Source organism: Phaseolus vulgaris, chromosome 2 (assembly GCF_000499845.2).
Source record: "Phaseolus vulgaris cultivar G19833 chromosome 2, P. vulgaris v2.0, whole genome shotgun sequence".
In the NCBI taxonomy this organism is placed as follows: Eukaryota; Viridiplantae; Streptophyta; class Magnoliopsida; order Fabales; family Fabaceae; genus Phaseolus; species Phaseolus vulgaris.
The window spans coordinates 12,050,625-12,074,264 of record NC_023758.2 but is presented as its reverse complement, the minus strand read 5'-3'; the positions used below and the strand labels follow the sequence as shown (position 1 = coordinate 12,074,264).

The window sequence follows — 23,640 nt, the reverse complement described above, 5'->3', positions numbered from 1 at the left end:
TGCCAATCATTATGTGTGGGATGATCCTCATTTGTTTAAAATTGGTGCAAATAATTTGCTGAGAAGATGTGTTTCTTCAGATGAAGCCAATAAAATTATATGGCAATGCCATAATTCAGCATATGAAGGACATTTTAATGGGGAAAAGACAGCTGCAAAAAATTCTTCAATCAGGTTATTTCTGGCCTTCGTTGTTTAAAGATACACAAGGATTAGTACAAAGATGTGATAGGTGTCAAAGGACAAGAAGCATTTCTAGAAGACATGAGATGCCATTACAAAATATTCAAGAAATTGAAGTCTTTGATTGTTGGGGCATTGATTTTATAGGGCCTTTGCCATCTTCTTTTTCAAATGAATATATACTAGTGGCAGTTGAGTATGTTTCTAGATGGGTGGAAGCAATTCTAGCACAACATGCAAATTCCAAGACAGTCATCAAATTTCTTAAAAGGAATATTTTTTGCAGATTTGGCACTCCAAGAGTATTGATAAGTGACGGTGGGTCTCATTTTTGTAATACCCAATTGAAGAAAGTGTTAGAGCATTATGGGGTTAGTCATAAAGTAGCATCAGCCTACCACCCACAGACAAATGGGCAAGCAGAAGTTTCTAACAGAGAAATCAAGAAAATATTAGAGAAAACAGTGGTTGCATCAAGGAAAGATTGGTCAATCAAACTTGATGAAGCTCTGTGGGCGTATAGAACGACTTAAAACTCCTACTGGCCTTTCCCCATTTCAGCTGATTTATGGGAAAGCCTGTCATCTTCCGGTGGAATTAGAGCATAAAGCATATTGGGCATTAGAAACACTAAATTTAGATGCTAAAGCAGCTGCGGAAAAGAGAAAATTGCAAATCCATGAACTTGAAGAGATGAGGTTAAACGCATATAGTTCCTCAAAGCTTTATAAGGAACACACAAAGAAATATCATGACAAGAAGATTGTGGAAAGAAATTTTTACCCTAGGCAATCTGTGCTTTTATTCAACTCTAGATTGAAACTTTTTCCTGGAAAGTTAAAATCTAAATGGTCAGGTCCTTATGTTGTGAAAGAGGTAAAACCTTATGGAGCAATAGAGTTAGAAGAACCAAAATCACACAGAAGTTGGGTTGTAAATGGTCAGATGGTAAAACCTTACTTGGGTAATGAACAGGAAAAACTCACTACGGTAATCCTTTTAGATGACCCATAACATAGGCGTCAAGCTATATGACGTTAAAAGAGCGCTTACTAGGAGGCAACCCAGTCCACATTTTAGTTTTATGTTGTTTTATTATCTTTGCTGATTTTATTTAAACAATAAATAAATAAATTAAATAATATAAAAAATAAAAAATGAAATCCTATATGCCTCCTAATCATTTTGCAGGTTATGTATTTTTGACCTGGGGACAAGTTCTATTATTCAGGGGGCAGATCCAACAAATGAAGCAAGACTGTAGATAACGATTTTAACAAAAAGCTGGATGACTTCTTAGGAAGAGAGGATTGAGCAAAAATATGGTTTTATCTTTCTAATTCTCTTTTCTTTTCAGTTATTTGAATTTTGTCTTATTTTATTTATTTTATTTTTCGGTTATTTTGTTTTCTGTTTATTTGCTTATTTGTTTAGTTTGTTTTTATTGCTTATTTTGAATAAATTTCCTGTTTTGTTAGTTTTAAGTCTTGAATTATCTTTCTTGAATAAATTTCAGTTTTAATTTGTTTGTTTTCTAGTTTATTTTTTTCAAAGAAAAAAAAACTAGAATATTAATTTTGAATTGTGGAAAAAAGAATTTGTGTTTAAATATTAAATAGTGAGATGAATTAGACACAGGTTAGAAAAGAAAATATGATTGAATCCCTATTCAAATGTAGTTCAAATTATGATACATGAAAATTTAACAGGATGATTGATTAGGACAGATAATGACAAGACAAGGAATGAGACCATTTAAACCAAGTGAGTGTGTGAACCTTAAACAATTTTGAGAGTTTTACTGATGAATTGATAGTTGTGGTTGCTTAATTTTTATTTTTGTTGCATCATAAAAGAGCATGAAGATGATTGAGGCATTTGTTTGTGTTAATTAGGAGCCAGGGCCAAAAAGCCAACCTTTATATTAGAATTCCATTTTTTTTATATCCCCTTTGGGCCAAGAAATTTTTTGTTAATATTGCACCTTAACCTTTATTGATATAATTTCCTACCCTTTAACATGTTTAAGGAAGGAGAACATAGATGCAATACATATAGAAAAGGGAATGGTTGGTTCTGATTGTGAAAGTCAAAAAGTTGAAAATAGGAAGAATCTTTTCCTATTATTGAAAAGAAAAAAAAAAGGAACAGAAGAAGAAAAAGAAATAGAAAAGAAAGATAGAAAAAATTTCATGAAAATCATGAAAAGTCAGAAAGAAAATGAGGGAAAAGGTGACATCGAAAGAAAGTGGTAATTAGATAACATATATGTTCTCTATAATTGAATTGTAGGTATGTTCTTCTTCTTTAATATGTGTATTTTGTTATCTAAGAAAAACCAATATTTTTTGGAAGCCCAGCCTCATTACAACCCTGGAAAAGACCTCAAGATTCATGTTTCTAATATGTTTGTGATTTGAAGATGAAATGAAAAGCAACTGTGATTTGTTACGATTCAGTGAAAATAGAGAGAAACACTTACCCGTGAGCATATGAGAAGATATTCCTTGATGAATTGTCATTTATTTGTTTTGATTTGATCCTGGAAATTGAATGTGTCTATATTTTTCTATATTTGAATTTGGAAGCATCATAAGTTTCTAATTTGATATGTTGTTTAGTGAATTAAGCTGTTTGATATTTAAATTCAAATATATTCATTTACTTTGCTTGAGGACAAACAAGATTCTAAGTTGGGGAGAGTGATAAATGTCTAATTTCAGTAATATTTCATATTAAAATATAGACACTTGTGAGGATTTATTGCTAATTTACATATAAAATAATCCCTAATTTATGAATTTATACCTTTTTACATTTTTATGATCTTTATTTGAATAAGAGTATTTTATTCCCAAATTTGGTGTTAATTGCAGATTTTTAGGGACGATTGAAGATTTGGAATAAAGGAGAATAATTTGAGCTAAAAAGAGAAAGTTGGAAGGTTTCAGAATGGAAAAAGATGCAAATAAAGATTGGGCCTTTTTATGTTTTATCACTTAGCCCATTAGCGCAACACAGCAAGCCACCTAACCCTAGAAAATTAGGATAAATAGGAGGCTAGAGGTTCAACCCTGGTGTGCGGGATTGAGAGGAAAACACCATAGAGTGAATTGTAACCCAATTGGGAGAATGGAAGGTGCTAGAAGTATGCATGGCTAATTCTACCCCTTGGAATTGGGAGTAATCTGCTCAAACTCTCTTATGTATTGAGGTGATATCTTATATATTAATATTCAGTTCTTGATTGATTATTGGTATTGTTGTTTTACTTTTAATTTTCCGTGACAAATTGAGAATCTTAAATCTGACCGGGAGGTATTTTTAGGGTTTGGACCTAAACAACAATACTTAGCATATTTTAGTGCTAGGAATAGACTTGAAATGTTAATTGCTATTAACGTCTGAGCTTCATTCTAAGTTGTTCTTATAATTATGCGAGGGATCGATAGTTAGGGAACATTCTTAAGGATTTTATATGCGAGGAATCGATATAAATGATTTTTATACAGGCATCAATTTCAATCAAAGAACTTAATATTGACATGCTAATCAAAATATATGAGAGTGAGATAGAGGAAACCTAATCCTTATTTTTCCAACTTGAAGCAACCAATTCTTTGTCTGTTTTCTTATTGATCATCGTCAACCCAACCACTTTCAATACACTTTTAATTGTTTTGTTTTATATTTAGCGATTATTGAACTTGATAATTAACTGTTCCTTGTGGGATAGATATCCGTCTTTAGGGACAATTATTACTTCTGACAAACGCGGTGCACTTGCCGTAAAAAGTCATCAAGCTTCAACAAAAGTTTCTTCGTATAGTGAGGAGGAACAAACTGTGCGCTCATGCATTCCTTTAAAGCATACCAAAAGACCATGACTAACCTCTTGCTCAAACCAATGTCCATTACAACTTGATGTCACCACTGCATGGCATAATTTAAAAAATTCTAGGGTAGCTAACTTAACCTTTTGGTCCTCTTGGACCTCATACACATTAAAGATATGTTCTACTTTAGCTTCTCATCCTAAATAAACATTTGGGTCATTATCCCCACTAAAATTAGGTAACTTTACAAAAGGAAAATAATTCTTTGGTGGTGGGTGTTGATGGCGCCTTTCTTCAAAGTTATGCACTCTCCAATCTTGGTCTTCTTCTTAACTCCCATAGTGCGTGTAACTTCAAGAGGCTCTTCTTGGTTCCCATCTCCCTTTCTTTAATTTCTCTCTCTTGTGTCACTTCTAATCTTTGCAACTTTTCCACTAGTTGCCTTTTAGGAGATTGTGACTTTGAAGATTCTCTTGAAGACAAATGAGTCATACTTTGCACAAAAAGGAAACAAACAATTAGTGAAAAAAAATAACAATCTTATCCACTCCTCATGTGTATCACTCAGCTATTTAGTAAAGGAAGGAAGAATTGTAATGCACTCAAGAAGGATTTGCACTCTAAAAACAAAGGTCTATACTTGGTAGCAACACCTCAAGTGAAAGATGATAAAGCTCTTATACTTGCTCACCAAAGATCCCCACAACAAAACTTAAGAAAATTTGAAAGATAAGTAAGAAAAACTTAAAAGAAAGAAAGCTAAACCAAATGAGGAAAAAGATAGTGACAAAACTTTGAGAAGACAAACAAGAAAAGCACGAATAAAGACTCGAAGGAACTTACTTAAACTTTAAACTATGAAGTTTTAATTTTCTTAGATATTGTAAAAGTTAGAAAGATAAAATTCCACAATTATGAAAACAATTTGCCACATAAAAAGAATCCTCTTTTTAGTAATTTTGAACTTGAAAAGTGAATTGCACAAACTTTTATTTTGTTTTTGCTTTTGTTTTATTGATTTAAAATGTCCATAATCTTGGCATGCATATTATAATTCACTTTCAATTTTCACAAATAGATTGAGATTCGATTCATATGATGACTTGAATTCTTTGTTTGGAACTAAATCAACTTCTACTCAAACAAATTTCTAGTTGCTTTTAGTTCTTTACAATTAAAAGTAAAATAAGTATAAAGGATTTAAAGACTCCTAGAACACTAAGAACATAAGACTCAAGCAAATGAGGTAAGGAAAAAAAATTTACAAAAAAAAATTCAACAGCGGAATTTAAAATGCTTAATGAATAAAATTGCGAAATTGTAGATGACAAGAATTTAAAGGCGGAATTAAAATTTCTTGAAGGTAAAATCAATAATTTAAATGTGTTAGATTTTAAAGGGCCGAAATCAACTCAAAGCAAATAAGCACAAAAGAACCATGCTCTGAATACCACATGATGTGAGTTGATTTTAGGATTGCACATTTTATTGATTGCTCTTTATTTAATAATTTTGATTTAGCAATTATGGTGAGAACCCTAAGAAGATTCCCACTGGACACGAACTTAACCAAGTGGTTAAGTAAGTGTCAAGGTTCACTTCAAAAGGGCAAAGAGAAAAGACAATCAAATGATGCAGTGGAGTTAGAGACAAGGAACAATTAAAGAAGAAGAACAAAGTAAAGAACAAAATTAAAGATCAGAAGAAGACATGTATGGAATGGAAGGAGGAGTAAATAAAAGATAAAAGAGGAAGGGATGAAGATATCTTATGGGAAGAAAGGAAGTCACGCCACTTGGAGCAGAGGGACTCCAAGATGAGTGATGCAAGAGCTGCCACTTGTGATATTACCCACCCAAGATAAAACCCAAATGCGAGCTCACAAGTCTCACAAAATGAGATGACTTCTCACAGTTTAAATTGTCTCTTGAGTCCTTGGTCATCTTCTTGGCTACTTGGATTGTATCAGGGAGCTACTGCAACTAAAAGTTTTGTTGGAGGATATACAAGGCCATAATCTAAACCATGAAAAAGAAGGACATATGGGTATGAACAACAAAAATATTAGAAAAATATTCAGTGAAGTTTGCCTATGATAAATTACAAGACACAGGGGAGATGTGGGGGTACTTAGAAAATTTTGGGAGGTTAGGGCAGTGTGTGTTAGAATGGATGGCTTTAAACTAGAGGGGGGGGGGTGTGAATTGTTTAAAGAGGGTTTTCGCAAACTTTTAAGTCAAGAATGAAATTATCTTAAGAAACAATTGATAAAGATTTTAGTTTGCCAAAACAGCAAGCAAAAACTGCAGTACCAGAAAAACAATCGGTTGTTTCACAGAAACAATCGGCTGTTTATACCAGCAAACAACAAACAAAACCGAATTTAAAGAGATTAAGGATAGAAAGATTGCACACAAATGTTTATACTGGTTCACTCTAAACCAGAGCTACATCCAGTCTTCTCAGAAACCACTGAGGAAATCCACTAAGCAACCACACCTTGATCACTTACACCACAACCAAGAAAGTGACCTTGATCACCTCAAGACACACTCTTCTTGGCCAACACACCAACACTAAGATTGTTGATCTTGATCCCCTAAAGAACACACAACCAATCTCAGCAAACACAGAAACGAAACTTGTTTCACAGAGTACAAGGATTACACTTGTTACAAAAGATAATCTGAAATCAATACAAGCAGAATCCTATTCCACACACTTTGATCAATCACAAACTCTAAGCAATCTTAGCTCTTTGAAAAACTCAAAAAAATCTCTATTAAAAAACCTTGTAAAAGATTGTTACTCAAATCTGTTTTTCTGAATTTATTCAAAGATGTTGTTTGTTATTAAATCTTAACAAACTCTTAAATTGCATTTAAAGATTGGTCAAAACATTTAATGACTGGAGCGTAAGCAGTTAAATCATTTAAAGCTCAGTTAAAGATAAAACAGTTTTTCTGTTATGGTCCCAAAACAAACAATCGGTTGTTTCCTCGAATCAATCGGTTGTTTTGGTTTTAACAACTTAACCATTTGAAAAACAGTTTTCAATCTTTTCTAAAAACATCTAAGTATAAACAATCGGTTGTTTCGACAAAACAATCGGTTGTTTTTAACTTAGTTCGAAAAACATTTTTCTTTCAAAAAGATTGAGAATGCCTATGCTTTGGATTCAATTAAGAGGTGGATTACATACACAATCTACCCCATATCCTAACTAAAACAACACAGCAACAGCAAGCACAACTAAGGCTTCAACATCCTTCAAAGGGTTTGGATTCTTCAAAACTTGAACACCACTTGGTTCAACAGTGTCCTCTGCTCAAATCTTTTCTTAGAGGTTGGTTATCAACAAATTGATCACTAAGGTTAACCTCGATAAAAAGGGAATTTCGTTGAATAACATATTATGTGTCATGTCTGAGCAGGAAGTGGAATAACATGTTAGGTGTTGAGGAATTGTTTCCTAGAAAGATTGTTGAATACTTGTTTCTTGTAAAGATGTTCAATACTTGTCTTGGAGAGGTGTTAAAACTCGTTTTAGTGAAAACTCTTAAGTGGTTTGCTTAAGAAGATTTGACATATTCCAAGTTGTAGGGTGAACCAATATAAACTTGTGTCTAATTTTCTCTTCTCTCTTCTCTATTTGACTCTACATTTTTTTTTGTTATTTTGCAGACTGAGTTTAGTCTTATTCAACCCTCCCTTATAGAGCCAATTACACATTTGTTATTAGTTATAACCAGTTATTATGTTCTTCATGTAACCCACAAACCATTTTGACTCAACATAACTATTATTTTTAAACATTAATATTTTTAATCTATTTGCGAATGTGAGGTTTTTGAAATTTCTTAACATAATCAATTTTTTGTGAAACATGTGAAATCAAAATTTGATCAAGATAATTGACTGTTATTTGAAATAATCAATTATATACTTAACATAATTAATTATTTTCAAGTATAGAGAAAAACAACTTTGATTCAACAAAAGATAATTGATTATGCATTCAATGTAATCGATTATATGTTAATGAATAATCAATGAGGTGCACAATCATCAAAATATCAACACACTAAGTTTTGCCAACAATCCCTCCTTTTTTATGATGGTTAACCAAAATCAATTATTTGTGTTAATCTCAAACCATAACTTTCGTTCCTAAAGGTGGACTTTAAGCTTAACTCAACCCCTAAAACCGACTCATTCGGACAGATGGATTTGATTCAGAACTTTGTTCTATATCATGATTTTCATTGAGGTTTTGGTCTATATGGGAACAATCTACGTCTGAAACCTCAATTTGTGACTATCAATTATTATCACTGCTATTTTCAACATTATCACAAGTTGTATTATCACAAGGTGCAAGAATGGCTTGTGATGGCTGCAAACAAAATTTGATCATCAATATCGGAACTGTTAGTTTCATTACTAGTATCTTGAACCCTTTGGTATGGAAAAACATGTTCATAAAAGACAACATCCCTAGACACAAAAATTTCTCTTGATTGAATATTCAACAAAATATATCCTTTTGTCCCCCTTGGAAAACCAATAAAAACACATTTTGATACTCTTGGATCAAATTTTCTTCTATTTGTTGACAAAGTGCTAGCATAACATAAAGAACCAAACACCTTTAATCCATTAAAATCTGCATCAGTTTTGAAAATCATTTCATGAGGAGAAGAATAGTTTAAAACAGGTGTGGGAAGCATGTTTATAATATGCGCAACATGTATCACAGAATATGACCAATAAATTTTTGGGTAAATGAGATTGTATCATAAGAGCTCTTGCTACATCTAATAAATGACCATGTTTCCTTTCAACTATACTATTTTGTTGTGGAGTATTAACACATGATGTTTGATGTATTATTCCTTTACTGACAAAAAAATTAGTCATGAAAAATTCAGTTCCATTATCACTTCTTAATATTTTTATTGTTGTCTCAAACTGTGTTTGAACAAAAATAACAAAATTTTCCAAAACCTTAACAACTTCAGATTTTTGTTTCAAAAGAAAAATTCATGTGTACCTCGAATAATCATCCACTATGGTCAAAAAATATTTATGACCATGAATTGATGGTATTGAGTATGGTCCCCAAACATCTACATGAATCAAATCAAAACATTTTTTTGATTTAGATGTACTAATAGGAAAAGAAAGTCTTTTTTGTTTTGCAAAATGACAAACATCACAAACAAAAGATTTGTTATATTTAACAAAAGGAAATTTATTCTTGATAACATCAATACATTTATTTGAAATATGACCCAATCGAAAATGCCAAAGGGTTTCTAGATCACTAGTACTGACATTAACAATATTGATGGTGTGTGTAGATTCAAGGGATTTGATTTGAAATTTCTGGTAAGATGGGATCCTGAGTATATAAAGTCTATCTTGCATCTTAGCAGAACCAATTATTTTCAAGGAGTTTTTGTCTTGAATGTGACAACCATTAGAATCAAAGGTAAGAACACAAGATAGTCTATCAATCAATTTTGTTACTGAAAGAAGATTAAAAGTGAAACAAGGAATATACAAAACATTGTTTATGACATGATTTTGATTGAGAAAAACACTTCCAGAATAATTGGCAATGACTTGATTTCCATTTGGTAATTTGACATAAATAGGATCAATTTGATGATATGAAGTGAAGTAAGTTAAGGATGAACAAATGTGATCAGTAGCACCACTATCAATAATCCAAGAACTATAAGAAGAAATAGAGTTATTACCAGTTTGTGTTGTAAAAAAGCTAACAATGTTTGATACTGCTCAGGAGTAAAACCACGCTTTATATAGCATGTATCAATGGTATGCCTTGTCTTTCCACAATAAGAAAACGAGAGTAACAGCTCGTGCGTGGGATAACATATTATGGGTGGTCCGATAACAACCCGATAGGCCCAACAAACACTCGCTAGGATAGGCTCGAAATGGATCTGATACCATGTTACAAAGTGGACTTTAAGCCTAACTCAACCCCATAAAACCGGTTCATGATGTTAAGGTTTGCACCCACTTATATACAATGAAATGTCCTCATTTCTAGTCGATGTGGGATCTCCAACAAAAACAATTAACACAAATACCTTTCTCCCCATTTGGATGAGATAAAAAAATAATAATTAAAGCAGAAATATAATATAATAACAAAAGAAAAGTGACTCTCGATAAATAAGTTTTAATGGAGCAATAGAAAATTTTGAAAAGATAAATAATTGGAGATAATGAATGATGAAGTCACGCAATTTAATATCATTATTCCACATAAAATATTCTTCCATTTTAGCTAATATTTATTAATGTATTAGAAATTTAACCCTCTTTTAGGACGAGTACAAAAAAAATTAGAAATTTAACACTTGTAATGTTAGCCAAATTGTTCAAAGTAATGGTAAACAATTATCTTATTTGACTACAATATACTGTAATGGGATGTTTCTGTGTTTGTGTTGAGAATGTTTGGAGAATCAAATGGATTTTGTAATCCATCAATAGATGTTGCAATTCAAGGAGATCTTATACTATATGCCTCACTTGTGGATAGGGAAACTCTGTAGGAATATCTAGCTCTAGAAGGGTGGTTGGAATGGAGCTTAGACTCTATTCACAATGGATGCAAAATATACAACCATAATCTTTAACACAAGAAATGAAGACCACAGAGAAGTAGATTTTGATATTGGTTCACCCTAAACCTTGGACTATGTCTAGTTCTCTCTCAAGCATACTACCTAAGATATTTCACTAATCAAATAAATGAGTACAATGAGTACATCAATCTCTCCAGGTTACAGTGAGTACACAAACCACTCTAAGTTATAATGAGTATGCAAATCTCTCTAGGTTATAGCGAGTACACAAAGCTTTTCTGGTTATACCGGTCTTAATATATTCCTGAGACTGAGACCTCTCAAGATACAATAAAAGTACTATCTGATAGAGTATAATAAAAACTCATTGGATATACTTCACAGTATGAAGAATAACAAAGTTTATACATACAACCCAAAAGACTAGATGCTCTAAAACAACATATATGAAAATCTCGTGTATGTTGGATCTTTTTGTACAAAGTTGTTCTTGTCTTCATCCTTGTCTTGTAATCCTTTATATAACTTTGTTATAATGGTTGTTTGAAGCTCGAAATACCAAGACTTGATGTTGCACTAATTTCACTCGATATATCTTCCTTGTTTTAGTAGTAGAGGCTCAAAAAAGAAACTTCTACTCTGATAGTTTTAGTGAGTCCTAAATGTTTGTGTACTTATGGAAGCAATACAAATAGATTCGTAATCTATTGTAATAAAAGAAATTCAAATTGATTAAAATAAAATCATTAATTTGAAAACTAATGTTTTTGAAATCTTATGTTAACGTTGTATTTCGAAAACTGCAAGATCGTCTAACAAATTTAACATAAGAAAATTGTATGTTTAACACTTGTGAGATCGTCTAATATGTTTAACATAATGAAATTGTTTAACATGTTTAGCATTGGAAAACCGTCGAACATGACTGTTTAACATGTTTATCTTAACACTACACATAAAAATCAAATTTTTTTAAAAATCTTTATACATCTTAAAGCTTTTGTTTATAGAAATCTCATAAATTTACTTATACACATAAGCCCGTCTAGTAGGATATTGGATCATTTAGAGGAGACTAGACCATCTAGTATCTTAATAACCATAAAAGAGCATCTAGTATCTTGGCTTGACTAATTGATCTCAATACTTCACTCACATAATTACATAATGTAACAGATGATGAAATGTCAAAATAAGATATCTCTTCCATGACACTCTCTTATCACAAGTATCTTGGCTTGACTTACTTAAAATATCAATTAAAATACCATCCTCACCAATTGCTTACTTAAAATATTATAATGAAACTTCATTCTCCTTAAATGAAACACTTATTTGTTGTAATTATTGAAATTGTAAATTAATTTATATAATTAAATATTTTTACTAAATATTAAAAACATTTTAAATTTTGACATAGCTGATGTCTAATTTATATAATATATACATTGTATTTAAAAAGATTAATAAGCTTCTCTCGATCCACAGAATGATCAAATTTTAAACTTTCATTTTTTCCTTCTCAAATTCAACCTCTGCTTGTTCTGCTCAACCTACTTTCATGTCTAGACAATATCTATTTTAGGATCAGTTATGGCAGAGTCTGAAGAGCACATAATTTTTTTATCCTCTTTAGAGGATGCCAAGGGCCTATAATTCTTTCTGATACATACCAATATAACCCCAAGCCTGCATCACATGTCTTACTCTAAGCTACACACTACTAATACTCCTGCTCCTATATTACATCCGAATCCACATGCTGCGGACTCAGCCTCTATAAGGATAACTTAGGAGAAAATAGTCATCTCTGTCTAAATAATAATTTACTAATCATTGCTACTCTCCTGCACTGCAACCTGGACCAACTAGACTGACTTTTGGAAGTTCATCTACAAACTAGTGATACGTGACACTTCTGCAATAAAATAGCCACTGAGAAATCCTGTCTTCTTCTTGCTGCAATAAAATAGCCACTGAGAAATCGTGTCTTCTTCACGGATGTTCTGATGAAGTGCAAAGTTATACGGATGATCTGATGAATTGCAAAGAAGAAAGAATATAATAAGTTATGTCTTACATATACAATTAACGCAAAAACAGTTAACAAAACTTCTTATTCCTTATGGTTTCCTCTGTGTTGGGTTTTAGGTTTGTTCTTGCATAGGTTTGCTCTAGTATGTTCACATCCTTTCCTTTGTCTGGTGTTCTAAGTTTGTCCTTGTATGGGTTTGTTCTAATTTGTGCAGGTGTGAACAAATTTGCACAATCTTATTGTAAATTGTTGTTGTGTGTGTCTATATCTATCTATACATATATATATATATATATATATATATATATATATATATATATATATATATATATTTGTTGTTGAAAAAAATAAAATTAACAGAACTTCAAGTGTAAGGGAATGGATGCAGATAATGATAAATGATTACCTAAAGAACTAAGTGAATGCTGACATTACAACCCAGTTTACCCAGATACAGTTACAAACTTGGCTAGCTTAAACTAATGTCCAGAAAGGATCACTAAAGAGTGCAGCACAAATATCAGACCTATTGGTATAATTGTATATGTAGTAAATGGGTAGTCATACAAACTGTAACTTTGTAAATCCACAATTACCATTTTGAATTTGCAGAAAGGGTGATTTACCAGTTACAACATAGCACATATAATGAATTAATAAAGGTCAACAATAAACAGGTCACAATACCTACCTATAATTCAGTTAAATATTTGAAAGATAAAAGGAACAAACTACTAAAATTTGGGACAAAAATATTGTTTTCTAAGATTATAATTTAACTTGAACCAAAATCTGACATAATATAGTTACCTAACATTCTGGTTCCTCCGTGCTTCAGTAGCTGGGTGAATGCCATCATATCTACTGGCATTACCAGTTTGTGCTGTCATGGCATCTTGGACCCTGTTTTTAGACATTTTATATGTATGAAGCCCTTTAAAATTGCTTTGAACTTCAGCCATTTGGTTCACAAAATATCCACCCTTACCATGCTGCAATCTACTGTTATTTGCATTTAATATTTCTTTGTCTCCATCTTTATTGGTTGTTGCATTATGCACACCATTTGTGGATGCTATGTTTCCTAAAGAGAACTTTGATGTGACATTCCGACCTTCTGTTTTCTTCCAAAATTTAGAACTCAAAAAGTCAGTACCAGGTAGCTTGCAGCAGGTGTCATCTGTGACATCAGTATAGGAAAACCTGCCACTTGAAACTGCCATGTCATATGAAATTTCATCCAGGGCCATCTCTAGACCATGTACTCGTGACTCCAGAGAATTCATACCACTTTGGGAGCTTCCAATAAATCTCTACACTCAAATGAAGATGAAGTCATGAGTCAAAAATATATATTTATTATTGTGAGAGACCATGTGTGAACCACAATAAGAAAGTGTTCGGACTATTAAAATTTCAAGATTTTAGCTAAAAGTATATGGTAATCTACTTCTTGGTTTCTATAACATATGCAGCTTGTTTATATTTTAAATTAACTAGTCCAAAGATGAAAAATATTGTCCTGAATCAGAAACTAAAAATACACGCAACTTTATAAATGTCAAAAAGGAAAGTATGAAAATTCAATCTACCCAACATGTTAGACAGTCAGAAGACTAGACCTATGAAAAATAATTCAAAAGCTCAATACAAAAAGGTTAAATTAGATAGGTGTAGTGCTGATTTGTACTCTGAAAGGCATAACAAGGCACAAAAGTATACCTGGAGAACATCTAATAGATTTGATTGCTGGTTTTCAATTTGAATAAGTTGTTCCCGAATCAAAGAAAAATCCTCAACATCTTGTGCATTGTCACAAACATCATTTGCACCATTGTCTACAACATTTGCATCAAGACCATCACCGTAATATGGAACCACACGAGATTTTGAACCACTGAATCTCTTCACCTTTTCATCAGACATCTTGCTAAAGAGAACCCGTTTTATCTCTGCCCTTGAATTTACTCCATTTTGATATGGGGTTGTTGGACTAGAATTTTCTAAATCGCACCTTTTTATAGCATCTTCCCTAGACATGTTTGAGTAGGAGGACCTTGATAACAAACTTTCAAGTTTATCAACTGAGGATTTCTCATGATCATTCTGATGCAATGTTCTCATCCTTGAATTCTTCTCATTACTCTTTGAATAAATTTCTCCTTTTACGGAGGACATGAACGAAACCCCAGATGGAGGAGACCTGTTGGCAGGGATTCTTTTAAAAGACTTAGAACCAACACTGGGTGAACTTTTAGTGACAGACTGACCTTTGTCATCATCTGTGCCTGCACAAAACTCCAAAATAGTAAGGAATTATATTACTTCAGCAGCATTTATAAAAGCTACATCCCTTAAAAATTATTATTAAAGTATAGAAATATTGTGAACTCAATTTCAAATTCTGAACTGGAACAATTTTTGGTCAATTTGGTGTCTTACACAACAACAAAAAAAAAAACAGCAAGTTTTATCTGACACACAACTATGATAATTCTTAATCATTGACATTCTTAAAATAAATTCAGTCAAACTCAATACATGTTTTCATGGATTTGATTTATGTGAGAAGAAATACTACAACAAATAGCCTGTACATGAAAACATCATGTGTGTTTAAGGGTTTGATGCGTATAAGGGTTTGAAAGTAACTTCACTTGAAAACTTAGCACAATGCAAAAATAAAGCCTTACCACTGACAGAATCACATTCAGACTTAATCAAAGTGGGAGTATCCTCAGCTACCTCCCTCCAAGCCTCCAAAGCTCGGTTCATAGTCTCTCGAACTACTTTGATCTGTAACAAACAACAGGAACACTCACTTCAATCATATCGACAATCCATCAGTATTATTAATCATCATTATTACTATTATTATTGTAGTTTTTAATTATTTTAAATTTCACTACCATTCCAAGGGTGAAAAAAGTTAAATTGGTAATTTACCTTATCAAATCTCCTATTCTGCAAGGAATCCAAACAAACAACCTTGTGCTGAGAGGCCAAGTCTCTCTCCACCGAAGCCACCTTAGACAATGCCTCCGCTGCGGCTTTCCTCACCGTCCAGTCCTCACTTGCGAGGAACTCGACCAGGCAGGGCACAAGCCAGCTCATGGCGCCACGGCTTGACGCACCGCCAACGGTGATCACACTTCCGATCAGCACTAACAGAGCCGCCCGCGCTCTGCACACGTCGCTCTTCACTAGCTTCGCCAGCCGCGGCAGCGCGCTCCGCCGGAGGGCCTCCGTATCGGGGTCCGGCGCCGCCTCAACAGCCGTGGCGAGGCACAGCGCAGCGCCGATCTGCGTGTTGGCTTCCTGTTCCTGCACCAGCGCATCCATGAGCGGCCGCAGGAAGGCGGTGGCAAACGGCAGCCGCGTGATCCTCGACGACATCGCCGCGACTGCGTCCACACATGCAGATCGCACGGCGGAGTCGGTGTCACGGAGGCGACGGAGCACAGTGGCAAGCATCCTGGGAAGAAACGAGGAGAGAGCTTCGCCGTGGAAGCAAGAGAGAATGTTTAAGAGATGAACACATTGTTTGCGAACGGGAGATTTGGCAGAAGAGTCAGTGTTGTGAATGCAGGAGAGGAAAGAGGAGAATGAGTCATGGCTTAGGGTTCGGGCAATGGACTCAAGTTCCGCCACTGCCCCGGGGAGCGTGTCCCGGTCGGAGAGTTTGTTGAGGCACGTGATGACTCGCTGTCGGAGATTCTGAACCGACTCCGTGGCGGTGTTTGGCAGCGGTCCGCCGAGCGAGTGGCGCCTGGAAGACATTGTGGCTTGTTTTCTTAAGTAAGCAGCGGGCAAGTCAGCCACTCGGCATTCAAGTATCCAAAGAGACAATGGAGAAGAAGCCTAACTGTTAAACAGTGCGTTGAGAGTGATTTGGCGGCAGAGTTTGGAAGAGTTGAGATGAGAATGGCTTAAAGGAAGTTTGGTTTTCATTGTTGTTGGGATTTTATATCAACACAGTTCAAGCTGTTCTGTGCACATGGATGCTCAAGTCTTGTTCAACTCAGATTAACAACTATCATGTGAAAATCTTTACTGCAAACATATCTTTAATTTTTATCCTCATTTTACTTCTCATACAAATATTTATTTACACTCTTCCAATCTCAAATTCCGACTATTTTTATTATGTTTTTTTTTTAAATTGTGTTCTTCATTAATTCATAATACTTTTTAAAATATGAATTTTTAATCTTTATACGTAAGGAAATGTTTAATATGGTGAAAATGTAAGATTATAATGAATTATCCATTATAATTTTTTAATACAATTATTTTAAATTTGTAAGATTAAACTTGTGTCAGATAAATTTTTTATAATTAAACTTAAAAAGTAATTACATGGTTAAAGATAAGATCACAAATATATTTTCATTGTATGCAACTATGGAAAATTGATAAATTATTTTATTGTAAACATTTTCATTATATTTAAAAAGTTGTTCTGTCTTTTAAAATATTGATGGTGATGTAAATATTTGTAATTATTAAAATAGATATTAAATATTTTCTATAATTATAACTATTGAAACATTTTTTTTTCTTATTTATAAAAGAGAAATTCATTAACATTATCAAAAAATGTATGTTAAATTGAGAATTTTTTTTTTCAAATATTAATATTCACTTCTAAATATTAATATTCACTTCTAAATATTTATATTCATTAATATAATTCACTGTTCATAACATAATTTACTATGGAATATTATAAATTTAAATTTAGATAGAAGGAAGGTTTTCTTGAGAGGGTTTATATCTCAGGAAGTTACTGTTCCGCAACTTACTAAAACAATGTTCTATTTTCTTTAAAAAAAAAGTATGCATATTTAATATTTAATCATACATTATTTACCCAAAGAACATAATTGTTAAAAAATATTTTATAATAATTTTAAAATAATTATTGTAAAATTAACAAATTTATCATTTTAAATAATCTCAAATTTTTCATCTCAATAATTTATATATATATATATATAATGAATATTGACTTGAAAACAAAAAATATATGATTTTGAAAGTTAAACTTAAACATCTTGATTACTCATTAACAAACATTTAAAGTAATAGTCCTATTAAATAGTGATCAAGGAAGAATTAAAGATTATATAATTTTGTTCGTAGATCAATAAAAGAACAACTAGAGATACATAAATAGATGACAATTAAGTACGGAGAATTCATTATTATGTTATGTGTTTTGTTTAACCACTAACTTGAATGCTAAAGTATTTTTTTATATAACTCTAAAAAGATTTAAGTATCTTCTATGCTCTTCTATATATATATATGAAATCATATTATTTCATTCTAATGTCTGAAAAAAAACTATTTTTTTATGGGTAACGGTAATGCATCCGAATGCACTAACATGTAAATGAATTGTTCCCTTTCTTGAATTTATCTCCAAGTTATGTATACTTAAGTGTCTTCTTTGATTTCTTCTTCACAATCTCATACACACATTCAGAAATAAAACAGTAGCAGTAATAAAATAAAATAAAAACAGAATGATGATTAATAGGCATCCTTAAACGTAATTTTGATAGCTAATTCTCCAACATTAAGATGAGTTCATAATGTACCTTATAATTCATTTTATAAGGAAAACTTAGCATTGGTCAGCATATGTACCCAAGAATAGCACATGATGAAACCACATGTAGCACAACACCATCTGTTGTTTCATGTGAAAGTTAAATTAATTAAAAAAAAGATAAAAAAAAATATTCTCTTTCTATAATAATAATAATAATAATAATAATAATAATAATAATAATAATAATAATATAATGAGAAAAGTATATTGTAAATGTAGTTTAGGAGGACCAAATATGGAGCATGTGAATGGGGATATACATACACACTTTATTATTTAAAACACAGTAATCAACTTGAATCGGCATCACGTGACCCTTGAATGTGTACATGAAACCACTGAATAACAACAATTTATTTATTTGTTTTTCTTGTAAGAAGCAAAAACATTTCTGTACCTGAGTGGAGAGATGGGGCTCAGGCACGGTCGGTTGACGTGGTGCAATTGCTGACGTGTTGACCTTCTTCTCCTCTGGTCGACTGTCCTTTCTTGCTGTCTCCTTTGGTCGGTCGTCCCTTCGTGCTATCAACTTCGGTCGGGCGGGGGAGGGTACCTGCGAAGGCACTCCGACGCTCAAGTAAGTATGAGATTCTAAGCGCAGTTTCGTAAGTGAATGAAAACGTACCTTTCTCTGGCTTGAGCACAGTATTTATAGGATTGCCTAATGGGCTTTCTATCCCTTGGGCTCAGGGTGGTTATGGATATGTCTTGTCAGTCGTGCTCCGGAATACCCGGGGAACATATCTTCTCTAAACGCATATTCCTTATTCTTCGGAGGTGTATCTTAACCACCTTAGCTTGTCACATAAATGCCCTTACATTTATTGTGTATACGGCCGGTCGGCCACGTGCGTTCGTTTCCATTTAGTGTATAAGGCCGGTCGGCCACGTGCGTTCGTTTCCATTTAGTGTATAAGGCCGGTCGGCCACGTGCGTTCGTCCGGTGCCTACCAGTACACTTGCCCCCCAGGCTCGAGGTGAATAAAAGCCGAAGAGTCGTAATAATTGTTGTGCCTTTCGAGTTGTCAGACATTAAATTTAACGGAATGACGGGACGTTCGCATTAGCGAAGAATATTTTCGGTTAGGCATCGGACAAGCGGCCTGCCTGCATGGAGCACCCCTGGAGGACGACCAGTACGACAGAAAAAATAATAGTTGATGGAAAGCTGGTGCCGATCAACCCCGATGATAATTTAAATGAGGAGGCCGAGGGGGAGACCCCTGGCCCACAGCCTGACGCCTCTTTTGAAGAGTTAATGAACAATGTGGCATAGAAAATTGCTGGACCCGACATGTGGGCAATGCACACTTGCATAAATAATTCTGATTACATTAAAGTAATAAGATAATTCTAATGCCGGACGAGGCATAAATAATTCTGATTACATTAGTAATAAGATAATTCTGATGCCGAACGAGGCATAAATAAGTGAATAATTCTGATGCCGAACGAGGCATAAATAAGTGAATAATTCTGATGTCGAACGTGGTATAAAAAAGTCTGATTACGTTAAGGTAATAATTCAGATGCCGAACGAGGCATAAGATTGAGTAAATAATTCGGATGCCGAACGTGGCATAATAATTATGATTACGTTGAGGTAATAATATAATTCTGATGCCGAACGAGGCATAAATAAGTGAATAATTCTGATGCCGAACGAGGCATAAATAAGTGAATAATTCTGATGCCGAACGTGGCATAAAAAAGTCTGATTACGTTAAGCTAATAATTCAGATGCCGAACGAGGCATAAGATTGAGTAAATAATTCGGATGCCGAACGTGGCATAATAATTATGATTACGTTGAGGTAATAATATAATTCTGATGCTGAACGAGGCATAAATAAGTGAATAATTCTGATGCCGAACGAGGCATAAATAAGTGAATAATTCTGATGCCGAACGTGGCATAAAAAAGTCTGATTACGTTAAGGTAATAATTCAGATGCCGAACGAGGCATAAGATTGAGTAAATAATTCGGATGCCGAACGTGGCATAATAATTATGATTACGTTGAGGTAATAATATAATTCTGATGCCGAACGAGGCATAAATAAGTGAATAATTTTGATGCCGAACGAGGCATAAATAAGTGAATAATTCTGATGCCGAACGTGGCATAAAAAAGTGAATAATTCTGATGCCGAACGTGGCATAAAAAAGTCTGATTACGTTAAGGTAATAATTCAGATGCCGAACGAGGCATAAGATTGAGTAAATAATTCGGATGCCGAACGTGGCATAAATAATTCTGATTACGTTGAGGTAATAATTCAGATGCCGAACGAGGCATCAGATTGAGTAAATAATTCTGATGCCGAACGTGACATAAATAATTCTGATTACGTTGTAATAATTCAGATGCCGAACGAGGCATATATAAATCCGATAAATTCTGATGCCGAACGAGGCATAAATAATTATTATTACGTTAAAGTAATAATTCTGATGCCGAACGAGGCATATAAAATTCTGACTACGTAAAAAGTAATAATTCTGATGCCGAACGAGGCATATATAAATCCGATAAATTCTGATGCCGAACGAGGCATAAATAATTATTATTACGTTAAAGTAATAATTCTGATGCCGAACGAGGCATATATAAATCCGATAAATTCTGATGCCGAACGAGGCATAAATAATTATTATTACGTTAAAGTAATAATTCTGATGCCGAACGAGGCATATAAAATTCTGACTACGTAAAAAGTAATAATTCTGATGCCGAACGAGGCATATATAAATCCGATAAATTCTGATGCCGAACGAGGCATAAATAATTATTATTACGTTAAAGTAATAATTCTGATGCCGAACGAGATATGAATTGAGTAAAGGACTAGGAGATTTGGATTTTAATTTAGTGCCTCGTTAAAACCTTTCCGGTCGTAAACCCTCCTTAGGGAAAAACCGACTAAGCGAGGAAAGAGTTCAACTGTAATAAAATTTGAGATGTGTGGCATTCCACGTTCTCGGTATTTCCTTCCCAGATAAATATTCTAAATAATAGGCTCCACCGGCTGCCGTATCAGCTATGCGGAAAGGTCCTTCCCAATTGTTGGAGAACTTGCCTCCTTCCTTCTGTGCGCTGCTCCGCATTCGCCATACTAAGTCGCCTTTGTGGAACAATCTTGGTTTAACTTTGGAGTTGTATCGTCTGGCCGCCCGAATTTTGCATGCTTCTTCTCTAATTCTACACTTGTCCCGGAGTTCGTTGATGAGATCGAGACCGACCGAGAGGCTTTCCTTGTTTAGATCAAGATCAAGGGTTTGCCGGCGGAGAGAGGGTTCGCCAATTTCGACGGGGATCATAGCTTCGGTGCCATACGTTAGGCTGTACGGCGTTTCTTGTGTAGTCGTCTGAGGAGTACAGCGATATGCCCATAATACTTCTAAGAGTTCTTCAGTCCAGTTGCCCTTTGCTGGGCCGAGACGTTTCTTCAGTTCGTTCAAAATAACTTTGTTTCCAGCTTCTGCCTGTCCGTTTGTTTGCGGATGTTCGACTGAACTAGCGATATGTTTGATGTGGAGCTTCTCGTAAAATTCAGCTAACGTTCGGTCGGTGAATTGCCGACCGTTATCGGTGATGATGATTTGTGGAAGCCCGAAGCGGCAAACGATATTTTTCCATACGAAATTTTGAACATTGCGGGCGGTGATTGCAGTCAGGGGCTCGGCTTCGATCCACTTGGTGAAGTAATCAATTCCGACTAGTAAGAATTTACACTGGCCTTTACCGGGGGCGAAAGGACCAATGATGTCCATACCCCATTAGACGAACGGCCAAGGTGATAACATAAAATGGAGTTCCTCAGGCTTTTGATGGGACAAAGTGCCAAACTCTTGGCATTTAAGACATTTTTGTACGAAATTGGTGCAGTCACCTTGGACGGTCGGCCAGTAGTATCCACCAGCCCGGAATACTTTGGCAGCCATTGTCCGTGCGCCGGAGTGAGTTCCGCAAATTCCTTCGTGCAACTCTTTGATGACATAGGAAGCTTGGTCTGGTGTCAAACATTTAAGGAGTGGTTGGGTATAACCTCGGCGATAAAGGTCGTCGCCGATTAAGACAAAACGGGCGGCCTGCAGCTTCATGGTTTTTTCGCCGAGAGGACTACATGTGCCGTCGAGTAAATATTGCTTGATTGGGGTAATCCAAGTAGATTCCGTGTCGGTCGTCAGGCATTCCTGTAGGTCGATGCTTGGGCGTGCAAGCGTAACATGGATGACCGACCGATGCATTCCTTTACACTTCGTGGTTGCTAACCGGGACAAGGCGTCCGCGCGGGTATTGTGATCGCGTCGAACGTGCTGCATAGAAATTTCAGAAAAGGTGCTCATCGACTGTTTGACTAAGTGATAGTATCGCTGTAAAAAGCTTTCTCGGACTTCATATTCGTCGTTAAGCTGACCGATGACAAGCCGGGAATCACTTTTGCAAATTAACTTAGTGATTTCTAATTCTTGAGCGAGACGTAGACCGGCTAATATGGCTTCATATTCGGCCTGGTTGTTTGAAGCTTTGAAGTCGAATTTGAGGGCTTGCTCGATGACAATCTCGCCGGGGCCTTCCAAAACAACTCCAGCGCCGCACGACCTCTCGTTCGAGGAGCCATCAACATATAAGATCCATGATGAATGTTCGGTCTCGGCTGAAGAAGTAGTGAGTTCAGCTGCGAAGTCGGCGAGAGCTTGCGACTTGATCGCTCCGCGTGGTTGGTACTGAATATGGAATTCGGATAGTTCGATCGTCCAACCGATCATTCGTCCGGCTAAATCTGGTTTAGTGAGGATCTTTACAATAGGGTAATTTGTCCGAACAATAATCCGATGATTCTGAAAATACATACGCATTCGTCGGGCGGTAATGATGAGGGCCATGGCTACCTTTTCGATCGTCTGGTATCGGATTTCGGCGCCATGAAGGGCGCGGCTGACGAAGTAAACCGGCCGGCTGAAGAAGTAGTGAGTTCAGCTGCGAAGTCGGCGAGAGCTTGCGACTTGATCGCTCCGCGTGGTTGGTACTGAATATGGAATTCGGATAGTTCGATCGTCCAACCGATCATTCGTCCGGCTAAATCTGGTTTAGTGAGGATCTTTACAATAGGGTAATTTGTCCGAACAATAATCCGATGATTCTGAAAATACATACGCATTCGTCGGGCGGTAATGATGAGGGCCATGGCTACCTTTTCGATCGTCTGGTATCGGATTTCGGCGCCATGAAGGGCGCGGCTGACGAAGTAAACCGGCCGTTCTTCAAAATTAATTTCTTGCACTAAGACTGAGCTGACGGCTTCGTGTGAAACGGCGAGGTAGACTATGATGGG

The 23,640-nt window shown here is 34.9% G+C and overlaps 2 protein-coding genes across 2 annotated transcripts; both read right to left on the bottom strand.

Annotated features, from left to right (window-relative positions):
• Window positions 1-12,126: 12,126 nt before the first annotated feature.
• LOC137810691 (TORTIFOLIA1-like protein 4) lies at window positions 12,127-16,760 on the bottom strand. Its single transcript, XM_068612081.1, has 5 exons — window positions 15,627-16,760; window positions 15,374-15,476; window positions 14,403-14,968; window positions 13,491-13,993; window positions 12,127-12,680 (listed from the first exon to the last, which is right to left on the bottom strand). Exons 1-5 carry the CDS (start codon window positions 16,458-16,460, stop codon window positions 12,668-12,670), a joined length of 2,019 nt encoding a protein of 672 aa, XP_068468182.1. The 5' UTR covers window positions 16,461-16,760; the 3' UTR covers window positions 12,127-12,667.
• Window positions 16,761-22,081: 5,321 nt separating this feature from the next.
• Window positions 22,082-23,191, bottom strand: LOC137809051 (uncharacterized). Its single transcript, XM_068610193.1, has one exon. It carries the CDS (start codon window positions 23,189-23,191, stop codon window positions 22,082-22,084), a length of 1,110 nt encoding a protein of 369 aa, XP_068466294.1.
• Between the last annotated feature and the right edge of the window lie 449 nt (window positions 23,192-23,640).